The following is a 14629-nucleotide window of genomic DNA, read 5'->3' as shown; positions in this document are numbered from 1 at the left end:
TCTTGCACTGTCATAAATAATGTGGTAATTGTATTTGCTCAAAATAATGTCAGCGTAGCTAACTTTCTGTACCAATCCTTTGGCTATCCCATTTAAAAAAATAAAAAAATCAATTTTTCCTACTTATTGTTGCAATTCATTGCACTCTTTGATGTAGACAGCTTAGGTTGTTGAGGTTGGGTAGATAGCACCTTTCTGTAAATGTGAAAATGAAGTGAGCATTTTAATAACTAATAAAGCATACAAACAAAGTTAAGTAGTTACATACCTTTATTTTAACTTTTTTTTTCCCTCTAATATCTCTTCCTTTAGCAACAGAAGAACCTTGAAGGATATGTGGGGTTTGCAAATCTTCCAAATCAAGTTTACCGGAAGTCTGTGAAGAGAGGATTTGAATTCACTCTCATGGTAGTAGGTAAGTTTGAGTGTTTATCAGTGAAAGTGTATTGACACAGTTCTTAAAATCTATGATGGTGATGTAAATATGTTTTTCATGATCTTGTGACAAAATGTGGATCTTCTTACTCAACACCAGGAGTGCCAAACTCTTTTTCACCGCGGGCCACGTCAGCCTGGCGGTTGCCTTCAAAGTACCGAATGTAATTTTAGGACTGTATAAATGTTGGAGTAGTTACAGTTATACAGTCCTAAAATTACAATTTGCTCTTTAAAGGCAACTTCCAGGCTGATGTGGCCCTTAGTAAAAATGAGTTTGACACCCGTGTTCTACACTGTTAAATTTCTGGTGTTTAAAACAAACAAAACTAAAAAAAGACCCACAAAAACCACCCATAAAAACAGAAAACAAACCAACCCCAACCAACTGAACAAACAAACAAACAAAATCAACAAAACCAACAAAACAAAAAACAACTAACCAAACAAATCTCACCCCCCCCAAACAAACCAACCAAACCAACCAACCAAAAAAACAAACAAAACCAAACAACCCAAAACAACAAAGAAGCCAGAAACCAAACCAAAAAAGCCCACCAACGTTTTGTCCAATGTCCAAGTAGATGAGGAGGAGACGAATAAGGAATGAGAACTGTATAGTTCATACAGGCTAAGAAAAAAGTTTGTTATGGATCTAGTCTAGAATGTGACTTGCAAGTATGACGTAATAGAAGTGATTTGAACTTGGATTTTCATTTGAATAAAAAAATAGAAATGCTTTTACGATTGTGAGTACAACATAGCAAACTGGGGTCCAAAAGTAAAGTTGGAATCTTTTCCTTGTGCAACAGAATCCTGTATATTTTGCAGTCCTGTGGCCACAAAACTTTGTTGCAAAATCAAAGCTTTAATTTAAACAAACCTTTCTAGTTTGTATGGTTGCAAAGAAAACCAAATGTAAACAGTGTGTTCCCTATGGGCTACAGAGAATGGGAAACTATAGTTAGTATAGATGAACAATGCCATGCAGAACAGTTCATTAGGCTTCAGTGATGACCCAGATTGTCATCTGTCCTTCCTTTTTTCTTCCTGTTTTAAACACTTGTATGATAGTAGACCATTGTTAAGGTTGGGTACATTTGTGTGTGACTGATACATATATACTGGATATGTGACTCAGTTTTAACATGCTAATAGCTATAATAATAGTGATGATGAAAGTGTTTTATAATAGCCAGTCATCTCTTTGTTGATGTCTACCTTTATCTTTTGTAATTTGGATAGCTTGATAATGCTTTGATGTTTTGTAATCAATACAATGGATAACTTGTACAGTCATTATGTGCATGTAGCATGTTATAGTACTATTGACAGTTAGAAATCAAGGTCAAATTGGTGAAAACTCCTTGTAGGTCACTTATAATTTTCTTTTAATTACAAATTGAGTTAGAATTTTGAAGTAGGAGAGTTGCTTTTTTCCTTTGGAACTCGATTATGTGTTCCTTTGTTATCTAGCATCCAAGTACATAATACATTATTTGGTACAAAACTGCTTAGTCTTCCAGAAAATTTAGTTTTCTGCTGTCTACAGGAAAAAGGAACTGTCTTCATAAAGTATTCCAGGATGGGGTATAATTTGTACTTCCAAGTTTCATTCTCACAGAAAGCAAGTCACTTAAAGCTCAACGAGTAGATGTAGTGATGTATTTGAACTGGAGAAAATATGTAAAATTACCTTAGTGCTCTTATATTTGCCTGTAGTATGGCCTAATGCAGTTACTTTTAGGGGAACTGTAGAAAATTGGGGCCACTGAGAATAAAAGTTGGTCCAAAACTAGATTGAAAGTGAAATGTTGATCAGAAAAACTTGTTACTAGTTTTAATTTTTTTTGTACTTACTCCGAAGACTTCATTTATTTGCATATGAATTTGTGCCATTGTCTGAAAGTTTACTGGTGGAACTGGCAGTAGTTTTTTAAATTAAAAATGCATCTAGTTCTCTCCTTCCAGCCCCTGAGTATAGAAATCAGATGTTCGAAAGTGTTTAAACAAACTGAAAGCTGATCTCTTAGTACTCTAAACATCTGGGGAGGGGCAGGGGGGAGAAATTTTTTTGTTCTGGGACTTCAAAGTGATCTGTCTGGTAATACGATGTCCTCAAAAATACATCTCTTTCAAATACAAAGTTGAAATAGCTTGTGTATTATTGATTACTTTTGCTGGTAAACATTGTGTCATAATGTGCAATTAGATTCTTAGAATTGTAACTATCTATTGCTGTGTACATCCTTTGAACATACTATGACTTGGTTTGGAGTCTTTAGCTGGCCTTATGATGCCATTCTGTAATAGTAAAGGGAATTACCGATAATCTATTTACTAGAACTTTAAAGTTTTAGAATGTAGTGCTAATCTGTATATGATCAGTGCTGGCTGAATAAGAATACTTTATATATCGTCTCTTGGAGATAATTTAAAATATTGGCTTGCTCTTTCTACTACCAAGAACCATGCACACGTGGCTGCCTTTTGCTGTAGATCGCACAATGACTATTCTGCTGGCGCTGCTTTACTCATAGGTTCTTCAGTGTTAGCATGCTACCTGTTTGTTCCGAAATGAAAAATGTGAAAGCCAATATTTGTGGTTGCTAAACAGATATAAGGAAGGAAGCAAATTATGTTTAGGAATCTGCAGTCTCTGTGTGCAGCTGTTTTCAGAAGTTTGTAAGGCTTGATATTGCAGCTACTGCTTTTGTATAGCAACTATTTTCCAGTTGTCCATTTAGTCTGGAATCTTCACTTAAACTTAATAGATGTGCATAGTGTGATGTCTGGCTTCTTTGTCTTGAAATGTGTAGTATTCAAAAGTTACAGGACCAGTGTTTTGGAGGGACATGCCAATATGTTTGTACAGCTGTTCTGACTGTTGTAGAAACAGTTCAGTTCTCAGTTTAACAATGTATTTGCTGCTGAGAAAATAGTAAGTACAACATCCAGCAGATCTGATACAGTTTCCAGTAAGAACTCTTGCAGAGAGATCAGTTTTACAGAATCTTTTCTGTGCATAAAGCATGAATGTACTCCCTCAGATTGATGTTCCCCAGGCTGCTGAGTTACTGTCATTGCCCTGGAGATCATGAGCTTGCCCATAGTAGCATGTGGTGAAACCACCTTGTGTCCCGCACTTCTGTTGTGTCAGCGAAGCTGGAGAGAGGGCTTTTAAATTTGTGTGTGCATGAGGCTGAGTAGTTGTTGAATAACCTTGGAGCATGGTTTCTGGAGCAGGTTTAGGACATGGGTGCTCCTTAGCCGACCTGGTCTAAGTTGGTTGGGGGCATTACTTTGGAAGTGGCTCCATTTCAGCCACATGTCCTGTAACATCCTTTTGAGTCAGGACTCAGTAAGATTACTTTATGAGACGCTTATAATGCTTGTAAAGTCTTTCCTGTAAATACAGTTACAGATTTTGAGGTGTTCTGGTGTTTACATTAAATGTAACTGAAGGGTGAAGTGTTTATGGACTGCACATATGTAAATATAAAAAGTTGATGTTGAAGTATCCTTTTTATATTTAATGTTTTAAGAATCATTGAACAGTTAATAGGAACTGTGGTTACTCTGTAATATTTAGCCATAATAAACATATCAACACGTCTATGTCATTAACTGAATTTAATGTTTTCTCTAGGTTGTATTGTTTCCTTTGGTAGTGTTTCTGAATTTTTCTTAAGAAACTGAAAACTGAGATAGCCCTTTGTTTTTCTTACTGATCAGTTGTGACTGGACATGGATTTGTCTTTAGAATCTTCATGAGACAATGCATTTCATATTAGTCCCATTCTAAAAGACTAATCAGTAGTTTAAATCACACTACTTCTGAAATGACTTGGTTTTGTAGAATAAAAACTGACATGTGCCTCCTCTGAAGATAACACAAAGTAAGCAGAAGTATACATTAAACTGAGCTTCATCCTTGATGCTTTCAAAAGATGACATTGAAATAGTGGTTTAAAGCAAGTAATTCTACATCTGAAATATTAAAGCTCACCAGTGGAATGATGTCAAGTTTGCCTCAGTAAGATGCTTCCTTCATTATCTTGCGTAATCTCTTCAGGAATAAGATAATTGTTGAAGCACTTAAAATCCCGACTTAAATATTTAGTCTATTTGAAATCCAAAGCGTAGTGTCTGTTTGTTTGCTGTATAATTTGTTGTTTGTTTTTTTTTTTTTTTAAGAAAGTACATGCTCAAGTAAGATGCTTAAGAAAACTTCCAGAAGTAATACTACCATAGTTAATAGCTCACAGTTAAAGAAAATCTTAATTGTGAAGTAGTTATGTCTGTTTATTAAAATAATTATGCTTGCTTAAGTAGTGGGTGTGTGTTTTTGTTTTAATGTAATGAGGTGTGGAACAGACAGAGTTGCTGTTCAGTGTGTCTTTTTTTCTAAACATTGAATCAGGAAATCCCTCTTTTGTTGTTCTTACATTAAAATTACGCTGGTAATTATGATTATGATTTGAACCAACACTCAAGTAGATGCAAAGTCATGGTTTTAAAAAATTCTTTTTTCCTATAGGCTTTATGTACTTAAGAACAAGTATTTGGGCTGGCTTTTCCTAGAGCTATATACTTTAAGGTGTTCAGGTGTCATAGACTTATTAGAGGTTGGACTCTTAATTATTATTTTTTTTAAATCATCTGATTTGTGAAGTGCAGAACACTTACAGTCAAGTGACTTTCCAGAGGACCTTTCTACACAGTTCCTATTTCTCAAACAAATGTTCAATAGCTTTCACTCTGAAAGCTGTTTTGAAACCTCTCCTGTAGTAAATTGTCTGTTTTGTTTTCTAATTGTCACTTTAGTGTTGTAGATCACCTGTAGATTACAACTTTAAGGAAAATGTCATGCAGTTTTGTCATAGCATTTCATTTGTAATTATATGCACACTCAAATGTTTTGGTTTAAACATGGCTTTTTGGCATGGAATGGAAAGGGCTGTAGTTTCTAAGACTTGAAGTTATGTTAAAGGAAAAGCGCAATCAGACTTTAAAAAGCTTTTATTGTTCACTGACGAAAACTTGGACTGGTTTAATACTGGTATTTTCCGGTGGTGGAGCATGTTTTGATTAGAATTACACCTTTCATGTGTTCACTTTCTGGGGCAGTTTATTTATCAAGCCAAACAGTGACGCTAAGGGCCTCAGATGCTCACAGCTACTTGTGCTTTGCCTGTCTGATATCCTACCCTTGATTTTAAAGCCAGGAACAAAGTAATTAAACATATGGCAGGAGAGGAAGAATAATTATGAGAAAAATATCCTGTGGATGGGCAGTATGGTTTAGTAGAAAGCCTTTTGGGATGTTTCAGGTTCTTGTTGACCACCTGTGATTTGAAATTCTCTTAACGTTTCTGTAGCGTCTCCACTACCACAGTATCTGAGTGTGTTTGGCCTTCGTGACCTTCATATTTGGCTTCTTAGAAGCAGTGAAGTGTCCTTGCTGAGTATTTGTTGCCTAAGTTTGCCATTATTTTACACGTGTCTCAGCTCCCAGGCTATTCTTTCTGTAAGGAAAAGTAGTAGTCTGAGTTCAACTGTTGTGTAGGAGATATGGCTCCTTTAGGAAACTAGATTAAAAAAAAAAAAAACAAAAAAAAAAACAACAAACCAAAATAAACAAAATTAGAAAACCCAGACAAACAACAAAACACACACACAGCCCAAAAACTACCCAAATGCACATGCAGACAAAAACGAACAAAAAACCTCCCAAACCAAAACATACCCAAACAAACAAAAAAACAATAAACCAAACAAACAAACAAAACAAACAAACAAACAAACCCACAAAAACCCAAGAAAACAAACAAGCCCTCCCTCCACACACACCTATAAAACAAAAATACAAAGCAAACCAAACACACACACACAAAACCCAACCAACGAAAAACCAACCACAAACCAAACAAAAACCATGACCCCCTTTTTTCCCCCCAGTATTTCAAGTTGCAGGTGTTCTGTTGACAAGATTATGAGGTTTCAGTGAAATACAGGAATAAGAAAAGTTCTTTGAAGAATTTTGTAACCTTAAAAAAAAAGATACTGCCTTTCATGTACTGGTTCTGTGGATATCTGTTTCAGTGATGATGTCTGAGTACCAAAACCGATAGCTTAATACTTACATGTACCTGATGGGGCTGTCGAAGCAAAATATGTTGATTTCAGCAGAATTGGCGGAGATAAAAGTGAAAGAAGTAGAAAACCGGTGAAACTCGGATTGGAGCCAGGGTATTCCTGGAGATGACACATTCCTCTGGAGTAACCTCTATTGATGGAATAATGCCTCAGCAATAGCACATCACTCCTTTTTGTGGAAGAAACTTGATAAAGGTTTATTGGGAAGTCAGATTAGATGAACTTTGAAGATCTTTCTGTGGAAAAGAAGTTAATATCTCTTCAAGATGTGGAAGGTCAGTAATCTAACAGTCAGTTTACTGGCCTGCCATGTGTGATTTTTCACCAAGTTACTTTCAGGTGAGAGCTTGAAGTGTAGATTGATGTGACTACTTGGCTTCAATTAGAAAATCTTTTCTCATGTGTCTTTGGTTGTATTGGTATTGTGTGGCGGGTTTTGTTTTGTTACTTTTTTCTCTTTTGTGATGTAGTGAAATACAGTTTGCAACAGGCTTGCTCGTCTTGCCCATTTTATGGTATTTTCCTGTGCTTTTTTCTAGTGTTGGGGAAAGAAACCTGCACAAAGTCTCAAAACTGATGAAGGAAGAGAATCTTTTGTTGAAACTTAATGTTGGGGAAAGTCAGTTAAGCTGCCTGTTTGAGCTTATTTAGAAACCACAGCTCTCCAAATACTCTCACAAGTTGCTCCTGGTATAATAGTTTTTAATCATTCAATATGAAAAAAAAATTATATTAATTTTTGTTAAGCTCATTTAAAATATATTCCTCGCTGTGCAATAGCTTAGACTTGTACTGAAGGATGCTTGAAGACTCTAATGGCCAGAACTGAAGCTGGTATTTAAAATTACTGCTTTTCAATTCTTAATTTGTCATTGTTTGCAACTACAACGTTAATTGAAATTATAGAGCTTACTGGACAAATTTTAAAGAACTTTGGGGTTTTTATTTTCTTTATTAACCATATGGATGCAAAGCTTCTTGAGTAGATTATATGAAAGCTGACTTCAGTATGGTGTATCTTACCGGATGTTTGCTATCATATGAACCTTGATTTCTGACAACTAATCATAAGTACCAAGTATTATTATTTTAATATATTGCTTTGAAAAAAAATAAGGAAAGGCTTTGTAAAGCTTTGGTGGTTGTTCTGAACTGATTTTTGTGTGGTAGCATTTAGGTCAGACCCTAATTTATCTTTTAAAATTCTTTGTTCTCTGGCAAAGGTTTTTGAGGGAAGAGACTTCTACCTAAGTGTGTGGGTGTGAACCCGTATTTTGGCAAAAGTGTGCCTGTAACCTAGTAGGCTTTTATTTCTTTAAATAAGCAATGATTCTATTGGAAACATTTTTTCCTATTTCACATATAATTTCCTTGTCAGTCTCATAACAAATGGTATTATTTATTTTACTTCTATCTGTATTTAAAACTGAGTCTCTAATAGATGAATTCAGGGAATTTAATGAAAAACATCTAATGAGATACTGTGCTCTGCGTTGTGTAGGTGTCATCTTCACTGCCTTTTATTTAAGCCTTGTGGAGTTTACTTCTTTTGTAGTTGTAGTCTGTTTTTTTTTCCAGTCATTTACCATCATATAATTCCACTTAAGGTGGAATATTTAGATTTATCAGTGGTTGGAGGTGAGAAAGGCTGCTGAAGCTGGCTATTTCACAGATTAGATTTGTATTTGAGTTCTTCTCAGCCTTTATTTCCATCCCAGTTTTTCACTGTAGGTATTTTTGTTACACATACCAAGAGCACAAATGTAAGAACTTTAACACTCTGTCTTGGAATGGTGCGAAGTTTCTGTCAAGTGTTGATATAAGCTGTATTAAGTGTGTGATAATGCCAGTCAATGTAGTTCCTTCCCTCTATCCAGCTTGAAGTTTTTTGGAGGGTCCCAATTTCCTAATTTCACAAGCAGTTCTGGCTTTGTGTTGCTGAAGTTTTGACTTCTGTCATCGATGAGGCTTTGAGCCAGAAATTCTACTGACATAAGTGAAACTGTAAGTGTTTCAAAGCTAATGCAAAGTGCATCATTCTGATACTTCTGTTCATGAATCTTCTGCTATCAAGGTTAAACAAGTGCTTTATCATGGGGCAGATGCCCTTGCAGAAGGGCAAAAATGGTCTGTGATTTAAGGGAGTTAAAACTCTTGGCCTTCTACAGAATGAGAAGTGATACAATGGAAGAATGCATATAAACGAGGGATGGATAGGGGCAACAAGCATCAGTTCTAACAGCATCTGACTGGTGTTTTGCTGCCTGGGTTGAGTGTGTAGTGGTGCTGCTTTATGTAAGGTGACAGCTTGCTGATTTCAATAGATCAGAATCTGAAGCATTCCAGATAACATCTCTAAGTGCAGACAGCAATGCTTTTTAAAGTAGCAATTTTGCATTCTGAAGTCATGATATGTTACGTTTTGAATTTATGGGCTAATCTTGGGTCCATTTTCTATTGCTATGTCAATTAAAAAATAGTAATTCAGTGGTCAGAAAGCAGTTGTGGGATGTCTGTGGAGCACTTGGAAGTACAGTCCAATGAACATTGTGTTAAAATGAAGAACTGTGAAACAAACCACTGTTGAAAAATATAATTGTCAGCTAAGCAGTTGGTGGCACTTGGTAAGCTCAAATTGCATGGAGCAACAAAGGGAGTTCATTGCACACACACATCGATTGTTATTACTGCCTTGATCCACATTGCTCACCTCTTCTGTCTTTCAAGACAGAAATATTTTGCTTTGTATTCAAAAGCATGGTAGGAACTGAGTGTTCTAGAAGCAACTGGTGTTGATCTTCAGTTTGTTCCAGTGTTATAGAACTTGCTACCCTTGATCTATTCTCATTTAAAACCTGTATTTTGTGATCTTAAACATTGCTTGCCTGTGATCTAGCAAAAGGTTATGTTGATCTCCTGTGATGGAAATGCTCATTATCAGGGCCCTGGTTGTTGCCACTCAGACCCAACAGTTTGCTAAATTAAAGGATTTTGAACTGTTGCACCAAATGTAGTTGGATTTTTCTTTCTGATTTTTGTTACAAATGAGGTAATCTCAGGAATATTCTGAAGCTGTCTCATGAAAGATCTGAATGGTTCACCTGTGATACAACATTCTGGTAAAGAGCTAGTTGAGCTTTCATTTATACCTGCCTCCTCAAACCCTATGATGTAAATCCGTAAAACATTTACTTCGTATTTGTATTAAACTGTGATCTATTAATTTGCTTTCACATCTACTAGGTTTTTCTCATGAGGAGGTATTGTTAAAGTTTCTGTCCCACGCTGCAGAGTTAAAAGGGAGCGGTAGATTTTCTGAGAGTCAACTTTTTTGTTTGTATTGAAAGTAAGCAAGTCTCTTTTACCATCTGTTCCTCCTTGCTTTAAGGTATGAGAAAGTTTATTGTCAGTTTCCGGTTATTTTTGCTTCACTGTTTTCCTTAATAGCTATTTACATCTACCATCCATGAGGAGGATTTGGTTTGTTTTCTTTTTCTTCACCCCTGGGAAACGCTTTAGATAGCAAGTGGCGCAGTCTTGTCGAAGAGACCTTTGAGCAATTAATGTAGGACCCTGAAGTGAAAATACCATTGTCTTCATGGCACAAGTAAATAACAGGGGCTCTTTAAAGGACCTGACGACAAGCTTGACTCTGAACATCAGTTTTCTTGGATAATGTGTGATGGCGTTTTCCTTAATGACTTGTGGAGAGGCTAGCAACATAGTGTACAAGTTTAATTGTAATTATTTTTAGGGGGATTTCCCTTCTTGAACTTAGAACATTTTGGCCACCAGAATTCTAATCTTGTATCTCTAGACTTCAGGCAAAGAACTCAGAGAATGTTGACACCTTTGAGATGATTGCACAGGTTTGTGGCTAACAGTTCTACTGTGCTCCCAGCAGCAGAACTGAAGTAATGAAAAGGAGTTATATCATCTCTTTGTGGATGTTTAGTAAATGGCACCCCTTGCTCTGCAAATGCCAAAGGTAACCTTGCAGTATGAGTCTTCTGATGTAGAAAGAGTGTTGAACAAAATCCTGACCACCTTGTTTCCATGTACTCTGAAACCTCTTTGAGGGGACAGGCAGGGGTTGGCCTGAGCAGGATGAGTGAAGCCTCTTGTCCCACACCTCAGGTATGTTCCACAGCGCTGCCATTTGTGGCCCACTGATTAACAGGAGTCAAACCCTGGCTCCTCAGGGAGCCTCATCTTGACAGCTACACCAAATCACCTTCTGTATGTAGATTTCTGTATCAATAAAAATAGCATTCGATGTTCACTTGGTCTGTAAAATTGTGCTGGAATTTTTCCATTTTTATTTTATGGTCTGGGGTGTTTATAGTATGTAAAATTTTTGTTTGAATGGTTATTTCAAGGGTATATTTCATGTCCTAGTCTTTCCTGAGTAACTGGGGTTAAAAAACTGAACCAGTTACCACTGCAGGGAAATATCTTCTATCAGTGATTTTCAAAATCAATACCTGTATCTGATACAATGCAGGTAGAGCTTAATCCAATAATGCACGTTATTATGAATTCACTTAATAGACTAACACGGTCTCTTGGCTGGAAAACTAAGTCCATATACTTTTCTTCTGAGGAAGTACTGTGTTTCTATAATACAGTTCCTGATTTGTACATATTGGTCCTTTTTCCTGTTGCTGTTGACCTGTTCAATAGTGAGGTCAGTATGATCAGTCATTCTTAGTGACTGAATGCAAAGAAATTAGTTGAGTCTTGGATGATTGGGCCAGATTTTAGCTTCAGGTTTTCCTTGAATTGGAACAATTTGGCTTGAATTATCACAGCCATTTCAGTCTATTCAATAAGTAAAAGAATATGATTTTTATGCACTGTTAGACTGTGGTTTGAACAGAGGGCAGTGTCCAAATTTTTATTAAACGGTGAATTTATCTGCTTGGATCAATTTGTGTCAAATGGAAAGTACCCAGATAACTGAATAAAACAAAACTGTCTCAGAGAAAGTATTTTATGAACTTTGCAGGTACTTGGACTGTTGGAGATTCTACTAAAAAAGCAGCTTCTGCTTTAAGTGACAACAAAAGCATTGGTTCTATAACTAACTGCAAAAATGTTTTTATACACCTGTCTAAATAGAAAGGAGTTGAGACCTTTAAGTTCAAAATATTAACTATTTAAAGTAATCAACAGACAGACTTTTAAGCAGTGTGTGTATGTATCTCTCTCTATGTATCTATCTGTATATCTATATATATATCTTGTCTCTCAGTTTTGGCAATCTTCTCAAGTCTTCCATCTGTATTTGTTGTTTTGTTGTTTGTTTTGTTTGTGTGGGAAACTTAATTTCTTAGAAGTAATTGGCTTTTTGGGCAAGGATAGAGACAGCAGGATAAGCAGAAAATACAGGAAATCAGAAAGAGAATCAGCATATATGACAGTATCCAAAATCATGACACGGTAATAATTTGGAGAAAGCTGGTATCTGTAAAGATACCATTAATCTCTGAAAGCTTGTATTTCAAGGAAATATCACTGCTTACTTGCATGGCTTTTTACAGAATCATGTAATAGTTCAGGCTGGATGGGATCTCTCAAAGTTGTGTGATCCAGCCCCTGTTTGAGATGCTTTCGTGTGCTTTTTCATGAGGACGTGCTTTTGTCCTCTGTCAGCAGGAGGATCTTGGGTTAGAAAAAATACTCTAGGTCCCATTCTGAAGTCACAGTTGAAGACAATTTATGAGGTGCTGGTATGGAATATTTAGACAAAAGGTTTTAAACTCTGTACATAGCCTTTCATTGAAAAGGGTTATTGAATTATTTTAAAATGTTAGTGAGCAATTGTCTGACTTTATGTTCATGCTGAAAGAACAGTTGTGCTTCAGGCCAGATTTTTTTTCCTTATACTTGGGGTCACACTTGATACTGGAGTTTTCTGAAAGGTCTTTTGTATGTTACTTATAGCTACATAGTGTCTGGGGAAGCAACATAGGTTTTAAGTGGAGAAAGGCAAGGAAAAAGCAAAATCTGGAGATGTGTACCACGTCAGTTCATTGTTCTATAGGTTATTTTATTGCTGTACACCACTGTTTGGAAAGCCAAGGGTCGAATCCAGCAGGATCATCATGTTGATGTTCACTGCAGAGTCATTCTTTCATACTATAGATATGGTAGAGCATATTTGATCCAGCATGTGCGCATGTCTTACTGGATCGATTAATGTATACAGTGGTCTGGCATCTGTTGCATTCCTGAACTTCTGATGACACATAGACTCTCCAGTGTGGTTATTAAAATTACTTGACAAATATTTCTGTCAAATCGGTTTGTCATGTTAACTTGAAAGTCTAAGTGTTTTCAGAGACAGACAACATTATAATATAGAGATTCATCGGATGGATGAGATGCTGCATAGGAGTCTTTACCATTCAGTTTTCTCATTTTACCATTTAGATGGTTTCATTTTGCCTCAAAAAAGACTGAACTACAAAAATGCTTTTATACCGTTTCAACCAGAAGTAGATTTCAGGAAGATGGAAGACACTGATACTTTTAAAGGATTCTGAAATCTTTGTGAATCTAATAACCCTTAGAATTTTTCTGTGGCTAAATTTCTCTCTTGACATGCTTTGCATTTGCTAATCAGCTGAAGTTAGGCCATTTCCAGTTTCTCATTAACCAGATACTGTGAATATTTCGTTTAAAAGTAGGTTTTTAACCAAAGATTACATAGGGTTGCCTCAGATAGAAACTAGCATTTGATTAAATTGCATATAATGACAGTACTTATTTGAATGACACTAATTTGAATATGTAGAATGTGAAGACCTTTGGTATGTCTTTTTTCAGAAACTGTTAAAGATCTTACAATTAATGAATAAACCTGTAGTTGATTATCTTATTCACTTAACATTTAAAAACTGATGTGTTATTGCATCATTTTTTGTGCCATTGGAAAGCAGGACAAGAAAGGCTTCTCTCTTATTAGCAAGATAAGCTGATGGCAGATGCAGAGAAATTTTTTCTGCTTATTCAGTTAAGGTTGTGTTTGTCAACATTGTTTATTTGCCAGTCCTCTTAACTGGCAGCTGCTGTCAGCTTAAAAAAAAGTAAAATCAATTTCATGAATGTTAAATGTGATTAATATTTAAATCGTTTATTACAATGAAATAATAATAAATAAATTTAAATAAAAAGCTCAACAGCCACGCTTCACTAAAGATGTTTTGTTTGTGTTTACATGCTTCTAAGTTTTCTAATTTAGATATATCTTTCTAAGGTTAGACAAACCTTGACTTGTGGAGTGCAAAAATAAGCACTAAGTTTAGGGCCCAAGCCTCAGTAAAGATGAATCTTGACTGACTGCATTTTGTGGTTTTGGGGAGGCATTTTGTAACTCGTTCCATGCACTGTTCATATTTGTGCTTTATGGAATGTTCCCCCTTGAGAAGTCATTCTCTCTCCACAGGTAACTTGTTAAAGGCTTAATTTGCATTTTCATTCATATCTGTGGCGGTAATACTTTTAATTCTCCAAAACCACCTTCCCTGTCCAATCATTGAAGTGTTGGGATTTGTTTTGTTTTGTTTTTGTTTTGGCCTTTTGTTGTTTTTCATAGGCTCTTAATAAGGAGAAGAAAGCTGCTTGCTAATTGTCCAGCTACTGAGAACGCGACATTTGCAGGTGTACTAGAAGAATCAGTACTTCTAGAAAAAGCGTCTTAAAAACTGGCTGTTATTGTCAGGTAGACACACTGTTGTAACTACACCCACTGTCAATGTGCTGTAGATGAAGATTGAGGCTTCAGTCTTATTGGATAAGGATTTGAGAGCCCCCAGCACTTTTAACTCTATAGAAAAAGATAGAAGATTGACACAGTTAGGAGTATTGTGGGTAGTGGTATTTTTTAGAGAGGTGGGTGTATATTCCAAATTTAGGTTGGTAGTAATTGCTGTGTATTTCCTCTCCTGAGCATTTTCTGTGTGAAGTATCTATCTTTTAAAAACACCTCTTTTTTCAGGTAACATATTTCTGGTGCATATACTAGTACTGA

General features: G+C 36.0%; 1 protein-coding gene across 2 annotated transcripts in view; it reads left to right on the top strand.

Moving 5' to 3' along the window:
* The first annotated feature begins 312 nt into the window (after positions 1-312).
* Positions 313-14629, top strand: part of SEPTIN7 (septin 7) — a 62249-nt gene continuing 47932 nt past the window's right edge. For both annotated transcript variants that reach the window (XM_065829951.2, XM_065829950.2), the window contains exon 1: positions 313-415. In XM_065829951.2, coding sequence (XP_065686023.1) covers positions 406-415 — 10 coding nt within the window. In that variant the 5' untranslated portion in view covers positions 313-405. The remainder of the gene's footprint in view (positions 416-14629) is intronic.

Source organism: Patagioenas fasciata, chromosome 2 (assembly GCF_037038585.1).
Source record: "Patagioenas fasciata isolate bPatFas1 chromosome 2, bPatFas1.hap1, whole genome shotgun sequence".
NCBI classification, from domain to species: Eukaryota; Metazoa; Chordata; class Aves; order Columbiformes; family Columbidae; genus Patagioenas; species Patagioenas fasciata.
This window is presented reverse-complemented; position numbering and strand designations above follow the sequence as displayed.